This window comes from Pelodiscus sinensis, chromosome 18, assembly GCF_049634645.1.
Source record: "Pelodiscus sinensis isolate JC-2024 chromosome 18, ASM4963464v1, whole genome shotgun sequence".
In the NCBI taxonomy this organism is placed as follows: Eukaryota; Metazoa; Chordata; order Testudines; family Trionychidae; genus Pelodiscus; species Pelodiscus sinensis.
In genome coordinates this window covers 27,013,703-27,034,915 of record NC_134728.1, presented here as the reverse complement: position 1 = coordinate 27,034,915, position 21,213 = coordinate 27,013,703, and the positions used below count along the sequence as shown (strand labels likewise).

Genomic DNA, 21,213 nt, shown 5'->3' with positions numbered 1-21,213 from the left:
TTTTGACAATTATACGAAATTAACAGAACTCATGCAGAATCAAGGCAATCATTAAGGAGGGTTATGCTGTATCCCGTATGGCATTGCAAATGGGCTTGGATGCCTTGGACACGGCAGCTAGGTCCATTACAACATTTATGGTGATGAGATGTTCATCTTGGCTACAAGCAGCGGGAGTCCCAGAGGACCTCCAGGCCAAAGTAGAGGACCTGCCACTCGACAAAGCAAAATTGTTCGCTGCAGGTACTGATGAAGCACTACATTCCAGCAAAGATTCGTGCACTACCCTTCGCACATTGGGGATGTATCTCCCCCTTACTGAAGAAAATGTTACACACCCTATCAAAGACACAAGGATGCAACTTTCACTAGACAACACCCATACCGACCCTTTGAGCAAAACTGCTTCAGACCTGGAAACAAACAAAAGAGAGCCCCAAACAACCGCTCTTCTGCGACCTGGGTCTCGAGACAGCAGGTTTGAAAATTTGGTCGAGGATCTGCCCAACTTCCCCCCCAATTATAATACCAGGTGAGCACAATATATTTCACCACCGCTTGCGCCCCTTCTACAATCAGTGGGCAGCAATCACTATAGACCGATGGATCTTAGCAATTGTCAGCCGTGTTATTCTATCCCCTTCACATCAATTCCAACCTCTGCACCCTCACCCCTCCCTCTTCAGGGACCCCTCTCATGAGACTCTTCTCCACCAGGAGGTTTTATTTACACCATCTCAAAATAAGAGCCATAGAGCGGGTCCCTGAAAAATATAAACTACTTTCTCACCAAGAAGAGAAAAGGAGGTTGGAGACCTATCTTGGAACTTCACCAATTAAACAAATATCTTCACAGGCAATGCTTCAAAATGGTCACACTCACCACAATAATTCCATCACTGAACAGGGGAAACTGGCTCGCAGCCCTCAACCTTCAAGATGCGTATTTTCATATCACAATACACCCTGTACACAGGCGTTTTCTACGACTCACAGTAGCCTGAGACCACTTTCAATATAGAGTCCTCCTGTTCAGACTCTCCTCTGCCCCCAGAGTCTTTTCCAAGACCCTCGTGGTGGCTGCAGCATATCTGATCAGCTGTTTGTCGGCTCAGCGCGGCAGCCATGTAAATTTAAATCGCCGCTTCATTTTACTATGTCTGGTAGCCTAATCTACATGCCTCTGGCGACAGAGGCATGTAGTCTAGACGTACCCTAATATGGCATTAGCCTTCTTGGCTACAAGGAGACACTGTTGACTCCTATCCATCTTCTCATCCATTGTAATCCCCAGGTCCTTTTCTGCAGAACTGCTACTTAGGCAGTTGGTCCCCAGCCTGAAACAGTGCTTTTTGGATTCTTCGGTCCCAAGTGAAAGACTCTGCTCTTGTCCTTGTTGAACCTCATCAGATTTCTTTTGTCCCAATCCTCTAATCTGTCTAGGTCACTCTGGACCCTCTCCCTGCCCTCTAGTGTACCTCTCCCCCAGCTTAGTGTCATCCGCAAACTTGCTGAGGATGCAATCCATCCCCTCATCCTGGTCATTAATGAAGATGTTGAATAAAACCGGCCCTAGAACTGATCCTTGGGGCACTCCACTGGTGGTGTTGCCTGCACTGCAGTTTATTCCATAGGCAGGCAGCGCAGCGGGTAATCACCTGCTTCCTTTGCTACTGCTGTAACGGGTAGAGGCAGGATGCGGGCCCAGCACATGGTGGAAATAATGGATGGATTTGTGCCAAAGAGAAAAGATCAGAATTCAATGGGCGGAACAAGCTGTGAATGAGCAGGCAGCCAGCAGTGAATAAATGAAAGCCCTGCCTGCTGTTCATGGCCCGTGTGAAATGAGGTGGGTGGTCTTAGCCCAGTTCCTAACTGACAGGTGTCTGTCAAAGCTGGTCCCCTCTTTGACATTCCTGGCAGGGAACTCCACGTTCCATGAATGGGCTGTGGACAGACCGTGCATCACTCCCCAACATGACCCCTTTGGACCAAGCTTCTGGGGATCAGTGTCTGCATATTGTGCAGGCCTTGGGGGGCGGGGGACATGCCCTTCTTGGCTCAGAGAGGAGGGATGAATCTGTGCTGAAGCAGAGGCCTGGGAGTCAGGGTTCTGTTCCAAACTCTGCCATACACTTGCCGTGGGACACTGTGTGAATCACTTTCTCTCATGGTGCCTCAGTTTCCCATCTGTAGGATGGAGTTTTCCCTAGCACACAAAGATGAGACCCTAAATTCATTATTTGTGAAGTGTCCAGCTATTAAGATGTAGAGGACATACAAATGCCTCAACGGAGCCCACGGTAAAGCTCCTAAATATGGACTGGGGGTTGGAAATCCAGTCAGACAATCCCTGAGAAGGATTCAGAGATCACCAAATTGATTGTCAGTCATGATCTAAGCAAGTTTTTGCACCTGGACTCCAGAAGTGGAAGCCAGGGCTCACCATTACTCCCTTCTTTTGGGGCTGTCTTCTCCCCAAGGGATTCTCCACATCCATGTTGGAGCCCTGAGGATCCTTACTGCCTTGGGATCCTCTGAGTCAGGGCGATGTCTTATGGGGAAAATCCTGACTCTGGACTGAAAGTCAGTTTAGGGGCTGAGAACCACAGTGCTTTGTGCTTCGTGCTTCCTATTGTGCAGGAGGGAAACGGAGGCAAAGTGAGGGGAAGTGACTTTGCCAATGTCAGCTAGCAAATCGGTGGCAGATTACAGACTGATTCCCTTTTTTTCCATAGGGACTGTAAGCAATCCTAACTTCAGTTGAAGTCTCCTAGTCTGACAGGTGCCCAGCCCCTTGGAAAATCAGACCCTCCCGAGACCTGCTTTTAAAAGCTCAACTTGTTCAGTGGCAACTTCTGGGCGCTGATTGTTTCTGAAAATCTAGGTAGTGGTGGGGCTGGGCGTTGAACTCAACCCCTGGCTTCCGCCACCCACCAGACATCCGCAGTCCATGTCCCAGATAGGGATGTAAGTGACTAGTCGACTCCCCGATAAGCCTAGGCTTATCAGATATTGAGTCACTACTTGCCAGGTCGCTTCCCCCCCTTTGCTGCCTGTGTATCTGCCAGGGCTCCCTGCAGCACGCATGGGGCTCTTGCTACGTTTCAAAGGCCAGAGGCACAGCACTTGGGACCTGACATGAGCAGGGACTGCCTGTGTCCCCACTTGCCCCAGGTCCCATTGTGTCTCTGCCTTTTAAATGTATTAAGAGCCACGGGCAGCTCTTTCTAAATTTAAAAGGCAGAGGCACAGCAGGGATAGCGAGTGCTACCCCCATCGGCTAATCGAGTAGTCGATGGAAATTCCATCGACTGCTCGATTAGCTGATGAATCGAAATGTAATATCCTTAGTCCCAGACCACCCTGGGCTGAAATAGCAGGGAAGGGCGTTTCCAAGGAAAACCCCAGGTGTTTCCAGTTGAAGGATGCAGGTTAGGAGCGGCCCTGTTGCTGAGTAAGTGGAATGGTCCCCGTGCTATTTTGACAGCAGCCCCATGGCCTTACATGCCATATGGAGCTCTAGGCAGCCACGACATACTCAGACTCTGGGAATGTGGCTCTGGAAAGCATTCTGCAGCCGTAAGTACCCTATTACCTCCTCTGTGAGGAAGGTCGGTACTGCTCTGCCCATTTTACAGACTGAGCCATACTGAGAGCACACAATGCCTGTGGCAGAGCTGTGAGTGCAAGACAGGAGGCCTTGGCTGTCAGTGCTGCCCTCATCTTGGTGAATCTGGCTATGAGTAAGTTTATAGCAAGCCATTTCCTGTCAGGACTAAGGAGCAGAGTCAGGGCCAGGCCTGGAGGGAAAGTGATGCACAAGCCAGTGCAGTGAGCATGAGTAATACCTTGGTGAGTCTGCAGAAGGGAGAAGATAATGTCTTGTAGTAAAGGCCAAGTCAGGAAGCTGCATCTCAGCTTCATGTCAGTTCATTGCTAACAGTCCTTACCTCTTTCAGTGCCCTACAAACTTTGCCCACCCAAGCAGAGTATGTGGACTCATCTGTATATGCCCTGGTGTTCCTCTACAGCTGACCGAGCTGGGATCAGTGCCCCTGCTCCACCCACATGGATGGACAGCACTTGTAAGGTTAATCCGCCAGCATTTACTTGCCCAAATCACTGTAAGCAGGGAAAACATGATTATAGAGTCACATGACACTAGTACACAATGGCTCTGAAATGAGCCAGATTGAATTAAGCCTCCTAATAGTATCACATCCAAAGTAAATAACAAAAAACCAGAGCCACCAGTGAGTGACATGTCTATCAGTCAGATCCTATTAGCAGTGCAGGAAGATGGGGTTAGCCAGTAATAGACGCTTCACAGCCATTAAATCAGATGTACTGGCAGGGGTACAGATGCTTTCAGAACTGGGAAGTGTGCGAGTAGTGTGGAGTGTCTGTGCTGAGCATAAAGTGTGAGCTACCTAGTTGGGCCCTTGAACCTGATGTGTGTTTAGTTCCCAGGAATAAATATATGACAGGTGTGCTCTGTTTCTGCTTCAAAATAGTTAATAGATAAGGTGCAAGTTGATGGAGCCCAAGAATATATAATGTGGTTTCTGGATTCTGTAGGACCAAGAAAACGTGCTGAACTCAGCTTTCTCTGTGCAGCTCCCACCATCAAGCTGTCAACAGGATCAGGACCTCCAAAGAAAATTGCAAATGTTAGTTAATTCTCCAACAGCTCTGTGATTCCAGAATGAATGTCACTCGTCTCGCTGATGGGGGAAACTGAGGCTCAAAAGGGTTAAGCGATTTAGCCAGTATCAGTGAGTGGCAAAATCGGGACTAGAACAGTACCCAAGAGATTGGTCTGACCACCTGACTTTATCTCCCTTCATCCCAGTGAGACCTGCTTGTGTGACTTGAGAGCGGTACGTGTCCGTAGCAAACTGGACCAGCAAGAAAATATCACATTGACTTTAAATAGAAGGAGGAATCAGCAAAGCTCTAGGCCGTATCTCAACACCAGGCTGTCACGCTGGATCAGTTACATCATGAAATTGGTACTGGAAGAGAGGGCAGCCTAGTGCCTGGAACCCGAGAATGAGAATGAACTCTGGTGCTCTAGTCTCCTGATGCCGTCTTCCTCTGGGTCTGGGGCAGAGCACTGAAATGCCTCATCTCAAAACAGCGCAGTACAGAAAGAGCTGAGCTGACGAGCAGTGGGGACCGTTACCCCATTTTACAGTTCGGGGAACTGACTTGGAGAGATGAAGGACCTTGCAGAAATACTAGACCACAAAAGCAACCAGCTGGGGCTTCTGACTGTCTTGGTTCAGATTCGTAGTGCAGAGAAAATTGAGTCACGTAACTGGGACATGGTGGAGGCCAAGGCAGGTCAGTGAATATCCCTGCAGTCCTGTCTGATCTACAGACTGGCCATGTTGTGATCATCTCCGCTAACCTGAAGGCATTAGTAGGGGCCTGAACCTCTTAGGCATATTTCCTAAACTGAGGGTAAGGATCTCCCCGCATGCCCTGCCTCTCTGAGCAGTTTCCGGCTGGTGCTCTGAACCAAGTGCTAAGCGTTGCTGGTTTCTGAGCAGAGCACAGAAGTCCTCTTGCTTCTGTGTGTACATTGCAGTCTTGCCCCTGCCTTTTTGATAAAGGGGTAGCAGGAAGGAAAGTGATGGGTATAAAACTTGGCACCTTCCTGCTTGTGCTGATGCTCAGGGAATAGCCAGTTGCCGTCTCTTCTGCCTGAAGGCTGTAAAGATTATTGCGCTCTTAGCCTCAGGAGTGTTCTGTGTCTTACAGCTCTGGTTTCTCTTAATGATTATGTCCCATGCCAATGAACATGATGGGATACAAGTAGCTGGTGTTTCTCTGCCCCTAGGGAGGAAGTGATTATGAACCTGCTAGCTCAGTGACATGTGAGCTAGGAAGAACATAAGGCTATAGAAACACTGAGGGATCAAAAACCGAAGAGCAGCAAACAAGTGTAGGACATCATAACCACAGTGTAAATGATTGGAAACTTTCCCCATGCTGGTCACTAACTGATATTTGATGAGACCCTTTGGTACTTGTAGCTACTGCTGTTGCCACGTGTGAGGTCCAGGATCAGTTCCAAGATTTTTATTCTTTTAAAATATTAAAAATTTTGTAGCAGCTTTCCTTTAACAAGGAATCTTGCTTAAAAACTAACAATATCTGCAGAAAGAAGCAGAATTTTAACACACTCATAAGTCATCTTCAAGTCCCATGGTGTCCTTCAATCAAACAATGACCCATATGATGTCCTGAAAGCTACATCTGTGTCTTGCAGACCAACCAGGACTTTAGAAAGCAAGGATTGATTCTGAATGCCTTAGCTCTTGTATCCCCAAATCAGTGACTCCCAACAGAGGCCTTACTTTCAGAGGATGGGTGCTTATTCTTGCTAGAAGTTAGGTTCTTTTAGCCTCAAGCTGGGAATTAAAATGATCTTTTGGAAAAGTACCAGTTCTAGTGTACAGTCAGTGCACACAGTGAAATCTGCTCTCAGGTATGGTGCAGTGAAATGGAAGGTGAGTTCCAAACTGTTCGGAAGCAGATCTGTGCACTTCACAATTCCTAGTACAATAGAACATCTATTTTATGACCAGTTTGGATCTAGGAATTCATAACATTGAATGTTGCAAAATTACAGTGGGTATGTTGCAGAAGTTGTAGTTTGGTGCTTGCATTGCTGTCTTGTCCTCAAACTGCAGTAGAGAGATTTTTCCGTGCAAAGAAGTCATCAAAATGTGAAGGGACAACACTGACATCACTTTTGTTCTGTGCTTATTTTATTTTTGTCTGGCTGTTGGTATGATTGGTGTTCATGAAACTTGAGGCTCTACTCTAAAGGATAATGCTTCTATTTTAAGTTAGTGAAAAGCTGTGTCTGAGTGGCCTCTACTGGCTAGAATCGGGCAGCATGATGTTATGTACAATATTAACACTCCTTTATTTCACGTGCGAGGGGCCAGGATTCTGCTGTTGCCACAATGCTCCAGGTGGCCAGAGCACAGCACAGTGACAGCTTGGAGTGGTCGGTGGCCGTGGCTCTGGCACAGTCACAATCCTGTGTCTTTGTGGCTGGGCAGTGGTTAGATCTGAGGACGAAGGCCGTGCGCAGGACTGGTAAAATAAAGTTCCTTTCTTCCCATTGTTCTCGTTGCAGTGTGTTACTTACTGAAGAACAATATCAGCCCGGACCTGTGTAATGAAGATGGACTCACTGCACTGCATCAGGTGAGGCTGTGACCTACCCTCGCCATTCTAGGCTGCTTGTTCACGGTGCACCTGTGTGTGTGCAGGGCCATCTGGGAGCACACCTCACAGGCAAGGCAGGGTTCCTTCTCCACAGGGATTTAACTAGCTTTTCCGTAAAACACCTCAAATCTTCAGGTGGCAGTAGCCTGTCCTTTGAAGCTAAGCTGAGCTCGGAGTCCTCTTCCGCCACTCAACTTCCTTCTGTGAGAGGGGAGCCCAGGACCAAAACACAGCACCCGTCCAGCTCCCCATGAGGCCAGGCTCTCGGCTCTTCAAGGCAAGGTGCCTCGACTGTCCCAGCAGGCTGAGCTGCTCCCTGGTTTTGAAATGGGCGTGGTTCAGTCAGTGCAGTCGCTGGTTAGGTCACTCGTTGCAGCCCTCTTGTGGGGAGACTCCTAGGCTGATTCAAGGCAGCATGATGCTCCCAGAGGTACCCAGCATTGTGAGGCACCTTGCCCTTGTCTGTATCTGTCAGGGTCAGCTCCCTGACGTCATTGGTCCCCTGGCAGCACAAGCTCCCGCCTCTCAGCCCACATGGGCTCTGCCGTCCCTCTGCAGGTAAGCAACAGATGCTCTTTGCACATCCCCAGGCTCGGCCAGACACTTCTCCTCCAGACTAGGGATGTGAACGGGTAACCGTTACCCTTACCGAGTGATGCTTATCAGGTACCTGTTAACCGGTTCCCTGGGGAGCAGCCTCCGAACCCACAACCTGTGGCAAGCAGAAGGCTACTTGAGCCCCACGCGGCTGGTGGCTGGGGCTGGGAGCCGGTGACAGGTCTAACCCATGTGGGGCTAGGATGGGAGCCACATGGGCAAGGGGGCTGGAGCAGTGAGGAATTGATTAACCAGGATTTTACATCCTTGCTCCAGACTATCAAAGAATTACCAGGTCCACTGTCTCTACAAGGAACAGTACAGCTCAGTTTGAGTTCTCCTTAGATCACAATGTCACTTAATACACAGCACTTAGACATTTTGTATAGAGGAAATAAAGTTTGTTTCACAGAGTAGTGATTTGTGCCATAGCAAACAAATATTGGGCACATGGGGTTACGTATAAAACAAAATCATCACGTACTCTAGAGCCTGATGCCAATAACAGATGTCCTCTTGTCTAATAAGGTACTGCTTACCCCAAAGGCCTTCCCACCTTGTTTTTCAGTCAAATGATTGTGACCCTTTTTGCCTGAGGTCAAACCCACCGGCAGCTTGCCTTCCCAGTGAAGGATATCGGGGAGTTCATCTGTGTCCCAGATATACTTCCAAAACTTCATTGTCTTTAATCCTAAACAGGATTAACCCCTGCTGCTTATGTTTTTTCCTGTAACCCCTGCAACCTAGCGATTAGCATTCTGTTCAGATTGTCGGTGGGTGTTTATTATGAACCACACAATACTCAGTTGGCACATCCCCAGCCAGAGAGAAAAGCGGGGATCACCTTTTTGTGACTTGCCAAGTTCTCACCCCAGGAAACACCGTTTTTAGTAGACATATGCATGCTGCCACATAGCTCGCAATGATTGTGCTGATCAGCACGACACAGGCTTTCATTAGAGGGGCAGCAGCCCCCAGGCCCAGGGGATCCCCGTGCCCTCTGCCAGCTGGCACGATGAGGCCCCTGGGTCTCAAGCACTTAGAGTAATTTTCCCAGTATCCACACAAGGGACTACACTGAACTAAACTACAATTTGTTAAGCCAAACCAATTGTAGTTCCCTCCCCCACTAATAAGTCCCAGTCACAAGAGAAGTCAGACTGCTCCTGGGCTCTCAGGAGTTGCAGTGATTGAAGTGCCAGCCGGCTGCTTCCTGCCACCCCTTGGAGGTTGGGGGGGCAGTGGATAGCAGTAGGGCAGTTGAGTTTCTGCTGAAGCCAGCTGAGCTCAGCCTCTCTGGTCTGCTCTGAATGCTCCCATTGATTTTTATGGCTGGAGCAAGGGTTGGTGTACAGATGACTTCCTCTCTTGGGGATGGAGGAATGTTTGCTGCACGAGAAGCTTTTTCTCCGCAGGGCCATTGTTCTGTAGACAAAGGGGAACATTTTGACACTGGTGGTTTCATTACTTTTCAGTGCCAGCAACCAAAATCATGCCAGGAAAACCCTGCCAAGCCCGAAAAAGGAACAGTTATTGGTAGGGTACATTTTGGGGTTAAGGCAAGACCCATGGCAGTCATTGAATCCTGGATGAAATACTGCACCAGGTGTGGTTACTGTGCCTTTAAGAATTGGTGTTTTTACAGAGGATGCAGCTTGTGGTCTTGTGATCACTTATAAGCTCAGAGTAAAAATTAACCCCTTTGTTTCTGTCCCTCACCAGTGCTGCATAGACAACTTTGAAGAGATCGTCAAGCTTCTCCTCAGCCACGGGGCGAATGTCAATGCAAAGGACAATGAGCTGTGGACTCCGTTGCATGCAGCAGCCACCTGTGGTCACATCAACCTGGTGAAGATCCTCATTCAGCAGTAGGTGGCCCCTGCTTCCTTCTTGTGTGTCTCTCGGTGGGGCTGAATCTGCACGGTCCTGGTTGCTTCCTGTGAGATACTAAGTGCTCTCAGCTTCCATGGTTGTTGCTAAGATTGGAGAACGCTTAGGCCTTGTCCACTTACTGGCACCGTCGATCTACTTCAGCTATGCAAATAGCGTAGCTTAAGTCGACATACTCACCATGGTGTCTTGCGTGCGATAAGATTGGTGGGGGCTGCTCTCCCATCCATGCCGGCTACTTGTCTTGGTGGAATACCAGCATCCAACGGAGCACACTCGGAGATTGATGTATCGCGTCTAAGCAGGCGTGATAAATCGACAGCTGGTGGATCAGTTGGTGCAGTGTCAATCCACTGCGCCGTGTAGATGAGGCCTAAGTACCTTGTAGGATCAGGCCAGAAGTGCTTGTTGCCCAGGTCAAGGTTGCACGCCGAGGGCTTGGTGTTAGAAATGGTGCCTGGGTTGGAAGAGTGGGGATAGAACAGGAGAAGACAGTAAAATAGGGGACAACTAAGATCTTTGCTTTGAAGGAGGCAGGTGCCTCTCTGGATTTGGATTTCAATGTGCAGTGTGCTGGCTGGTTATGTGTAGTTCACCTCTTCTCTATGGTCCCAGGCTTCTCACTCTAGGTGGGCAAGGAGCAAAGGTGCAGTAAGAGGACTAGCCAGGAAAGACAAAGGGTGAAACTCATCTCTGCACAGTGTCCCCACAGTTGTGCCAGTCCCTCATCCAAGGCCATTGACACAGGAAATACGAGGGGTTCACATAGCACAAGTGCTATAGAGACCCAAGCTGCACCACACAGGGCACCAATATTTGGGCCTCCCTTTACTCTCTTCCCCCTCCCAAGCACTTGGGTGAAGGCTCTAGGGTTTAAGCCTTTCATGCTCTCTGCACTCAGGTGATCAGGAGGCCTAGTGTTGTGGTACAACTTAGGGGTAATCACACTAAACTGTACTTATCTGAGGGGGGTTCAGTTACCAGACAGTTTTGTCCACAGGTGCTGCCTGTAGCATGAATAGCTTGCACCTTCTGTACTGGGGGCCATTCGTCACCTTGGCTGGAGGTCAAGCAGGCTGAGAAGAAGCCCTGTAGGCTTAACATGCTACTCTTCCCAAGCAGTGTCTGCCTCTCTTTCTGTGTGCCATAGACTATTGCACTGCTAGGTGGGAGACTTGAGTTCCAGTTATGGCCTCTGTTTCTTAGGCAATGGATCCTGCCTAGAAGGAAGATAATGAAGCAATGCTTTCTGTCTCTGAACAAACCCATCCATTGCTGGGAGCTTCCTGCTATTTCTTTAGCCTATAATTAGGCTGGAAAGGTTAGAATGACTGACACCCACCCACTGATGTTTGGAGCAGCTGTGTGTAGCCTCAAGGTTTGGACAAACCCAGGGATTTAATTGGCAGGAACCTGAAAATGTTGGGGAAGGAGGATAAAAATGGAGTACAGAAATAAATGGAACCTGGGAATGTATATTGCATCCTGGCTGGGCCCTGGAACATCACTTCTTTGGTTATAGGAAAGCATATAGCAGGAGAGATAACAAGCCAGCTGGGAGCATCTGTTCTGGCCCATCCCAGTCAGGTGAGTGCAGACTCTCTGTTCACCTAGACACTTGCAAACCAACACTATAGTAACATTGTCCTACGGTCCATGTTTAAAAGCTGAGCTGCCAATTGCTTTCTAAAGCTGAGGGCTGACAGGTTTTCTGTAGTACCCGGCACAGCGTGGAGTTATTGTGCTCAGAGCCTTCTGCAACAGGTCTCCCATTCAAAGGGCTTGCTTACACATTGCATCCCAGGGCTTTGGTGCCTGAACAGAGAACCCACAGAGACCTCCAAAGCTGGCAGCTACTTAAGGATGTCAGGCAACATGCTTTGTTAGTTGCTTAAATTGTCTTCAATACATTGCAAGTGTCTGTTACATTGTAATATGCTCTGCTGATATGAAAGAAAAATGAACAAGCATATAAATGCTGGTGGATGCTGTCTGCCTTTCTTCCAAAGTTTCAGAGGGGTCTGTAACTTGAAAAACAGCGAGTAGTCCTGTGGCATCTTAGAGACTTAACAAATATATACAAGATCGTGAGCTTTCGTGATTCTCATCTGATGAAGTGAGTTTAACCCACACAAGTTCATGATTCTATATCAAGGGTGAGCAAAAGGGCCTCTGCGGGCGGATCCGGCCCTCCAAGCGGGTTGATCCGGCCAAGAGCACGTAGCACTTTGAAATGCTGTGCACTCCTCACAGGGCGGGGGGAGGCTTTGCACATTCCCCCGCCCCCAGGCCAGTCAGAGCTTGGGGTGGGGGAGTGCATGAAGCTTCCTGCGCCCTGCTCCCACCCTGCAAGGAGCGTGCAGCACTTTGAAGTGCCGCACAGTCCTCGCAGGGAGGGGGGAGGAAACTTTGCATGCTCTTCCTGCCCCCAGGCCAATCAGGACTTGGGGGTGGGGGAGAGTGTGAAGTCTCCTCCTGCCCTGCCAGGAGTGCTCAGCACTTCAAAGTCCTACGTGCGCCTGGCAGGGTGGAGGAAACTTCGTGTGCTTCCCCTCATTGGCCTGCGGTGGGAGAGTGTGTGAAGCCTCTACCTGCTCTGCCAGGGGCATTGGTGCTTAGTGGGAAAAGGGGGGGGGGGCAAAGGGCTCCCCCACCCCAGACCAATCATGGTCTGTGGGTAGGGAAACCCGGAAGCGTCCTGGCTCTGCCCCTTCCATTTTAGGCCCCTCCCCTTCTGGGGCAGCGCGGGGCCAATTAAAACATTTTTTAAGTGGCCCCCGGCCCAAAATTATTGCCCACCCCCTCCTATATACATATTTTCGTTAGTCTCTAAGTTGCCACTCATTTTTCTTCCAAAGCTGTAACCACCAAAGCAGATCAAGTTGTAGCTATGTGTATAATATAAAATACACGACCAATTTGCATAGTTTGAATACTGATAGGAATTATCCTGTTGGATCAGAGTAGTGGTCCATTTCCTTAGGTTCATTTTTGAGGGGTAACGTTAGTTGAAACCAAGGGGTTTGATTCGAACGAACGTGTCCCGGAGCGCACTTCCTGGTTCGAATCAGCTGGCGAGCGGAATAGCGCGCAGGCGAGATTATGCTAATGAAGCGCGGGATATTTAAATCCCCACTTCATTAGCAATTTCGGTCAGATACATTTGCATCCCTGGTTCGAACTAGGGAGCAAGTGTAGACGTGCCCATAGGGAAGAATCTGCCCAGAGAGGAATGTATTAGTTTATTCCCTGCCTACATTGCCATTAACCTTCTGGACACTCAGAACTTTTTAGTGAGGACCTGCCAGCCAAGTGTCCGCTGATTAGGGATTTGCTAATGGCTTGGTACTGTGTTCCAGAATGTCTCAGTGGCTCATCATGCAATGTTGCTTCTGGCACCAGTGGGTCATTGGCTTGTTCTTCCTTGAAGTGCAGGAGGGAGGCATGTGAGCATAGAAGGAGAGGCTGCTGGGCCCATACACAGCCCAGATCCATTACCCCCAACTCCCATGGTGGAGGCTCAGTGTGCTGGGAATATACCAGATTTGGGGCATTTACCTCCCTATGTCAAACTTCATAAGTTCCATGGATACTGCCATGTGTATCTTTGTGTCTGTCCAATCCTGAAGGAATTTGAAGTCCACATACGAGACATTATCATTAGAATCCCAGCTTGGTCTTCAGAGGACTCATCCAGCTGCCATTTACTGTTGGACATTCTCTGTTCTAGAGCAGCATCGGAGGTTCCCTTTCTCTTTGTATATTTGTGCCTTTTCTTCACAATGGTCTTTCTCTTTGCAGTGGGGCAGACCTGCTGGCAGTAAATGCAGATGGAAACATGCCATATGATCTCTGTGAAGATGAGCCGACCCTTGATGTCATTGAGACCTGCATGGCTTACCAGGGTAAGAAAGGATGGGAAGACTCAAGGTACAGTAGAAGAGTGTTTAAAAAAAAAAAAAAGTATTGAATCATGGTTTTGTGTTCCTCGGCTCTTCATACTCTGGAGGAAAGCAGAAGTCACTCCACAGCATTTCTTCTTGGCAGCTTTGGGAAGCCAGACTATCATGGGCCTAATCCATAAGTCCTTAACAGTAACCCACAGTAAAGGACTCTATTGAGTCACCAGTCCTCTGATGCATACAGCCTCCCTACGGGGGCTCGTTATAGCAGAGCCCACGCTGTGAAAGGACTCCTAACAAAGGAGAACCTGCGATTTTCAAAGAGGGAGATGAACCCAGATCAAACAAGATTTGGGGGAGATTGAAATCTGAACCTGGCTCTGAGTTTCTCTTGTGTCCAGGCAGGCTAGCTGCTTTACCTTTCCCAGGACAGAGCTTTGGATCAGAAGTGGAGATGTGACTGACTAGTCGACTATCTTCTAAGCAAATGCTTATCAGATAGTTGATGGATTAGTGGACTAGTTACTCTTTCCTCCCCCCACCCCCTGCCCTTTGCTGCCTCTATCAGAAAGAGGCAACAAGGGGTGGGGGAAGTGGAGGGGGTTCTTCAAAGTGTCAACGCCGTGTGGAGCCTGGGTCCAACTCCCAGGGTCCACACGGTGCTGCTGCTTTGAAATGCCTCGTGCAGCCTGGGGCCAGTTGGGAGCCCAGGCTGCATGCAGCATCGTCCAAGCGGCAACACTGCGTGGAGCCCGGGGTCAGCAGGAGAGTCCCCAGCTGACCCTGGGCTCCATGTGGTGCTGCTGCTTTGAAACACTGTGGGGAGCATAGGGTCAGCAGGGGACTGCTCTACTAGCCCTGTGCTGCCTGCAAAGCTTTCGCTTCTAAGGTGAAGATGCCCTACTGACTAATAGAATAGTCAATGCAAATTGCATCGACTATTCGATTAGTCAGTTACCCGAAATTTAACATCCCTATTGAGGATTGGACTAAAGTACCTATGGAGATTGTGGAATCTCCATCGATGGAGGTTTTAAAGAACAGGTTAGACCAGGATAGGCAATAAGATGGCAGCACTTCACCAGGATGATCCCCTGGCAGGCTGCTGCTGCTTTGTTTACGTGCGCCTCTTCAGGTACAGGCGTTTGCAACTTCTGTTGGTCGCAGATCACTCTTCTGGCCAAAGGGAGCTGTGTGAAGTGGCCTGGACCAGGACGTTGCTTCCCGCAGCTGTTGCTGTGTTTTGGGAGTTCCGCCTGGATGTAGCGTGCCATGTGTTGTGTCCGATGTTCAGTGTACTGTTACAGTCGGACAAGGAATTCTGACACAACTATGGCTGCTATTTATTGGGTTAGGATTGGAAAAGAATATTTCCCTTTCTCCCTCTTAACTACAGGCATCACACAGGAAAAAATCAATGAGATGCGGGCTGCCCCGGAGCAGGCCATGATCTCTGATATCCGAGCTATGATTGCAGCAGGACGAGATCTGAACGGGACAGATGTTCAAGGTGCTACATTGGTGAGCAGAATTGCCACAGTATCCACCCGAGTCTCTTCTGACAGCCTATGTGAATTCCAGGAGGCTGTCAATGGTGTGTGTCCTTTGTTCATCTGCAAGGACAAGTCCTGTCCAGTGTGAGCAGATAGAAGGCGAGTGGTTTCAATTTTAGGCTATCCCCTTTGAGCAACACACTGTGTCCACGAGTAAAGATGTCACAATTCAGGACCTGATCTTGTTCCCCCTTGAATCAAGGGCCAACAACATAGGAATTGCTGTATCAGATCAGAGGCCTGTCTAGTTCAGTATTCTGTCTCTGCTAGGTGGAAGTCCTGTCCACTCCAATGGGAACATGAATTTGGGAAGTCTTTGGGCAGATTTAGTCATCCTGTCAGTCCTAATCCTGTTAGCATCTGATCTGACTAATTGAAATGAGAATAAAAAGCCTCATTGACTTCAGTGGGATCAGACCTACCTGCGGGATCTGACCCCATATCTTTTTGGTTGCCCCAAAGGAGTTTTGTCACTTACACTTTCCCCAAAAGCTGGACTGCTCTAGCAATACTCTTTCTTAACTGCAGTGTGTTGTAGCCCATGTGGCCGTGACCGTGGTAATGTTACATGTGAGTTCAGAGATATCTGAGATGGCAGGGCCGTCCTTGCACTTTATGGGCCCTATGCAAATGACCCCTCTCCCCCTGCAGCTTTTGCTGGGGTTCAGGACTTCCCTTCCCTCCACCCCTGCACCTGCACACCAAGAAGTCTCTCCAGAAGACAGCTGGTATAATTTCATTTCTGCGATGTAATCCACATTCCTTCCCCATTGTGGACTGTGCACAAAGGAGGAGAAGTTCTCTTTTCCCATACACCGCTTGAAATAGAATGACCTCCTCTTAGGTGGAGGGTTGCTGCTGACCTCCATACAGTAAACTGCATAAGAGAGCATGGAGCAGGAAGAGGGTATGTTTGGATCAAGAATACAGCAGCAGACGGACAGTACTAAGAAAATCTCCCAAAGAGACCTAACCGTTCTCACAGAGTAGAAAAGATCCTGTGATTGAGGTTGCATCTGGAGAACACTCAGATGCAGTTTGTGCTCTCAGCACCAGATGTGAGAGACCAAAATCTGAAATGCAGAGTCCCTGATTTGCAAGCACTCAGGATTTCGATGTCATTGTGAGTGCAAGTAACAGCATGTGCAAACCTGTGGCTGCAGAAATGCAAGCCGGGCTATGGCCAGGCTGAAAATGTAGCCCTAGAGATCCATTCCCTAGCATCTCGGCATCTTGTCATTCACTTCAATGGGAGCTGAATCCAGTGCTGCTGTTTTCTCTTGGTCTAAACTCAGACACTGCAGTGGCATCACCTGGGTTACTTGGTGAAGAAGGAAGTTCATGAGCCTTAGGCAGCAATTCATACTCTCTGTTCCTGGTCTCTTAGCTGCACATAGCTGGGGCTAATGGCTACCTGCATGCAGCTGAGATGCTTCTAGACCATGGAGCACGGCTTGACATCCAGGACTGGGATGGCTGGGAACCTCTTCATGCTGCTGCTTTCTGGGGACAGGTAAACTTTTTTGTTGCAAGTCTACTTTGTGTGGCTGGTTCGCATCAGTGGGAGCCTGGGGCAACATTTCAAGGTGGACTACAAGTGTCCTGGCCAGAGAATGCATACTCCCTTTATACCAACCCAGGTGTTCTAGTGGGACAAGGAGAGGAAGTGTATTATGTGACACGACTAGTTCGAACAAATGCCAATAAAGCCTTAGTAACCCCCACCAGTGCATCGTCCAGAATTTTGCATATGGCCTGGCTTGGAAAACTACTCTTTAGGATGGTTTTTGAATGCTGTGAAAAATGTCATTGAGGCTGTTTCTTGTGTCCCTCCACCTGTAAAGCTGGGGGCCTACTCACCAATTATACAGAGCTCAGAAAGCCTTAAAGACCTAAACCAGCCTTTTTAGACATCCATGTTATAGCTTTAGAGTCCCAACAGTAGAAATGAGTGCAGGAGCCGGGAATCTCACTTTCCCAGTGTTGGAGGGTTGCAATGTGATCTCAGCCTATGCATGTACAGAGAAGAAATTGATTTGCTCCTGGTATTTTTTTCCTCCATCTCCTACGTTTCTGGACACTGTCTGCTAGTACCATTCCTTGGTGTATATGTGCTGGAGTTCATTGCAGATGGACACAGTGCCATCCTGGCATTAGATATAGAGTGGATTTACTTCAATTGTGGTACCCCTCGGCCATGGGTTGGACTTACTGGATGTAGGTGGTATTTAAGCTGAGAGCCCCACTAAGATCCTGGTGATTCTAAGTGAGCAGCTGTCCCTGGACGAGCTGATGGGAAATTGCCCATTGGTTGAATTGGTAGGAGCTGTGCCTAGTATCTTGCCTGGACATCACTCATACCGCCACTAGTGCAGTCGGGGATTCTTGTGTCAATGAATCATGCACCCTTCTGCTCCATAGCTTGCTTTTGACCCTTGCAGCTACTGATCACCCAAACCAGGGCTGTGAATATGACTTTCTTTCCCTTGCTGCAGATGCAGATGGCAGAGTTGCTGGTGTCCCATGGGGCCAGCCTGAGTGCCAGGACGGCCTTTGATGAGATGCCAATAGGTGAGTTCTGATTCTCTCCCTTGTCAGGGTATTTTGGATCTTGGCTAAATCCCTGGATTTTCTCTAAAGAGCTAAGAAAGGAACCGTGGTGCCTCGGAGCCTGCTGGAGGGGTGATATTTTTAAAAGCACTAAAAGCTGATTTTTTTCAATTGACTTAAAAGTATAAATTCCATTGAAACTCAATGGAACTTCAGCATATAAGTGCCTCAATCACTACAGTGCTTTTGAAAACATTATTTCTGCTCCTGAAGATCTTGCCCACATGGCCTCCCCATATTCAGGCCTGCCTGCTGCAGAATTGAACGTTTTGCTGCTTTTTGTTCCCTTGCATTGTTACCCGCACACAATTTTCTGTCATTCACATACTCTAGGGGCACCCCCCCGTACCTGTTTCCAGGGCTCAGGTGTAACCTCAATATTGGCACCTCCTCTTCTCTGCTCCTAGGGCTCAGATGTAACCTTTTCACTCTCCGGGTTTGTGAGGTCTTTGACCAGTGACATTTGACCTTTGGTAGTAATGTCCCACTTTACCTCTGTTCAGTAACAATCACCATAAACCGGAATGGCCACGCTAAGCACACAGTGCTCATCACTCCCAATAAAACTGATGAACTTTTCGTGATGGCCGGTCAGGATCAGGTCCATCTAGGGGATTCCTGTTTCTGCACCAAGTCAGTGGCACAGGGTTGAGGGCTGGCAGCTCTGATCTTGGAGCTGTGTCCTGGAGTTGGTTCCCAAAGCACTTCCTTTTGGGTCCCAGTTTATATAGTGAAACCTGAGTTGTGCTTAGCTATGCTTTAACCAGTTATTTTACTAACATTTTACTAACCAATCCTAGCATATTGTTACATAATTCCCTAACCAATTATATCCCACTTCCTTAATTGATTTACACCTTCTGTCAGTTATAATCAGACAGGAACAAAAAACCAGGCAGAAGTCATACAACAGGGAAATGGGATCCATAAGGATAGAACAATGAAGAAATGAGGATTTCACAACCCCAGCTCTTGATAAGTAGTTTCTTGTCCGAGAGAATGCGTTCAAACTGAGTTTACTTTAACCATCTTAAGATCTGTTTCTTTGGTGATATTGGTTCCCATTAGGACCGATCTCCTTTACAGCCTGATATTATGCTATTTTAATGCAATTTAGATAGAATGAAGATGTGAATTCCTGCTTTTCACATAGGCCGTGTCCAGACTCAGGGGTTCTTTCGAAAAAAGTAGCCTTTTTTCGAAAGAACTTCCCCTGCGTCCAGACTCAAGCCGCGTTCTTTCGAAATTATTTCGAAAGAACGCGGCATTTCTTTCGATGGCGGTAAACCTCAATTTACGAGGAAGAACGCCTTCTTTCGAAAGTTCCTCTTTCGAAAGAAGGCGTTCTTCAATGTAAAGAGGCCGTCTTCGAAAGAGAGCATCCAGACTCGCTGGGTGCTCTCTTTCGAAAAAGCGGATTTCTCTTTTGAAAGATCCGCCTGCAGTCTAGACGCGATCTTTCGAAAGAGGCTCTTTCGAACGAGCCTCTTTCGAAAGAAGCCTGCAGTCTAGACATAGCCATAATGGGCTGCTGCTCTTTCAATCTGACTGCAGACAAAGGATGTAGGCTTCCAGTATGGCTACAGGTAGAAAAAAGGACGTATCCTTATACTCACAACACTCATGCCAGGCCCTTATGCAGGAATTTCTGTAGGGGGTGCTTTTTTTTGGTAAATGTGGACTGCAAGGGTGTGAATGCGCCTCCCATGGTTGCCCAAGTAAGCGGGGAGATCAGCCTCAACCTTCCCCTGGCCAGCCAGAGCGTGCTTAATTGAGGGACCATGAGGATGCTTTTGCACCCTTTGCGCTCACCCTGTCTTGCATACAGGCCTGTACTTTGTGCAGCCCGAAGAACATGGGTTTTATTATCCTGGTTTTCTGTGGCCCGATTCTAAACCTTGTTCTGTTCAACTGAGTGTGTCACATTAGCTCATGGCTTGGTTTGGTTTGTGTGCTCCTTAGATTTGTGTGAAGAAGAGGAGTTCAAAGTGTTACTGCTGGAGCTGAAACATAAGCACGATGTGATCATGAAATCTCAGATGAGGCACAAGTCCTCCCTCAGCCGGAGGACCTCCAGCACGGGAAGCCGAGGGTGAGTGCGAAGCTGATATTCCCACAGATCATGCCACATGCTAAAGTGAAGAGCACCTTTGCTGTACCAAACCTGAAAGCAGAATACCCAATATTCAGTGTAATCCTATCCAAAGATAGCTGTTGTGAAGGTCAGTGGACTCTAAGAGGCTGAAACTGGGCTGGCTGTCCAGTGACCTTGTTTTGGGATATCGAGCTGCTTCTGGAAAAGTACTCTCCATGGCGCAGTGCAGCAGGTGCTGCTGGAAAACAGCAGATAACGGGAGATTCCCACCTCATAAATTATTGGTATTTGTGCCATCTTGTAATGCTTTCAAAAGATCTTCTCATGCATGGCAGCTTTAATGACTGGAGATGGGGAAAGTGGACGAATAGCTGTGGGCAACAAAGACAAACCCATGCTTCACTTCTGCAAGTTGTGACTGAACACACGCTCTACTTAGAATGTTTATTTTCTCTGTGAATGTAGAATAGTAGTTTTTAAGCTCTGGCCCATAGAATCCCACTGGACCAGTCCACAGGTCCTTTCCTAGAACAAAACAAAGCACCCCAAGGGAGGCTGGGTGGAAAGCTGTCCACTAGCAGAGCTGTATGTGAGATCTTGTCTTGTGAGCCCAAAGCTTCCCTTTCCCTTTCTTCCCTGTAATGTGGGAGTAGGGACCTTTTTACTGCCCATGGCTGCTCAGCGGCTTAACTCATGTTCGTAACATTCTCCTAGACCAGAAGGGAAACTAAGCAGGTGCACACTGGTGTGCAGTTCCCGCAATAGCTGGCTGAGCTGCAGCAAAAGCCAGCAGGGAGCTATTGAAAGAGCTGGCAGGGACCTGGGTTGCAATAGGACAGTACCTGTAAGAAACGTTAAGTTAATTTCTCCACTGTCCTAGACACTGAAGGAAGATGTTATAAAGTGCAAAGAGAATGTGAAAGAGTTATCATGGGAAGAGGAGCTCCCTCATTGCCCATCTTGCTAAAGTCTCTGCTCCCTGCTTCTCTCCTTCAGAAAGGTGGTAAGGCGGGCGAGTCTTTCAGATCGAACCAACCTTTACAGGAAGGAGTATGAGAAGGAGGCCTTTGTCTGGCAGCAATTGGGAGCAGCAGAAGAACAGAGAAACTCAGGCTATGCTGGAGAAATCAGAGAGGCTCGATCCGACCAAGAGAACACAGATCCAGTAAGAAACCAAACTGGCATTCTAGTTTCCTGTCAAAATTCATAAAGAGTCTCAAGCCAGAGTTGTGAAGGGGCATGTTGGTTATGGGCACTTGGACACTCTGGTGATGGGTGCTGAGTGTGACTCTAGGTTATGGTAATGGCAATATTA

At 48.4% G+C, this 21,213-nt stretch overlaps 1 protein-coding gene across 5 annotated transcripts in view; it reads left to right on the top strand.

The window, feature by feature from the left end:
- PPP1R16B (protein phosphatase 1 regulatory subunit 16B) overlaps positions 1-21,213 on the top strand; it is a 109,194-nt gene that overhangs the window by 80,636 nt on the left and 7,345 nt on the right. For 4 of the 5 annotated variants that reach the window (XM_075901332.1, XM_075901331.1, XM_075901334.1 and 1 more), the window contains 8 exons: positions 7,160-7,230; positions 9,571-9,716; positions 13,540-13,643; positions 15,037-15,161; positions 16,581-16,706; positions 17,689-17,764; positions 19,766-19,895; positions 20,895-21,063. In XM_075901332.1, the coding sequence (XP_075757447.1) occupies positions 7,160-7,230; positions 9,571-9,716; positions 13,540-13,643; positions 15,037-15,161; positions 16,581-16,706; positions 17,689-17,764; positions 19,766-19,895; positions 20,895-21,063 (947 nt within the window). The remainder of the gene's footprint in view (positions 1-7,159; positions 7,231-9,570; positions 9,717-13,539; positions 13,644-15,036; positions 15,162-16,580; positions 16,707-17,688; positions 17,765-19,765; positions 19,896-20,894; positions 21,064-21,213) is intronic. The other variant, XM_075901333.1, reaches the window with a different exon arrangement.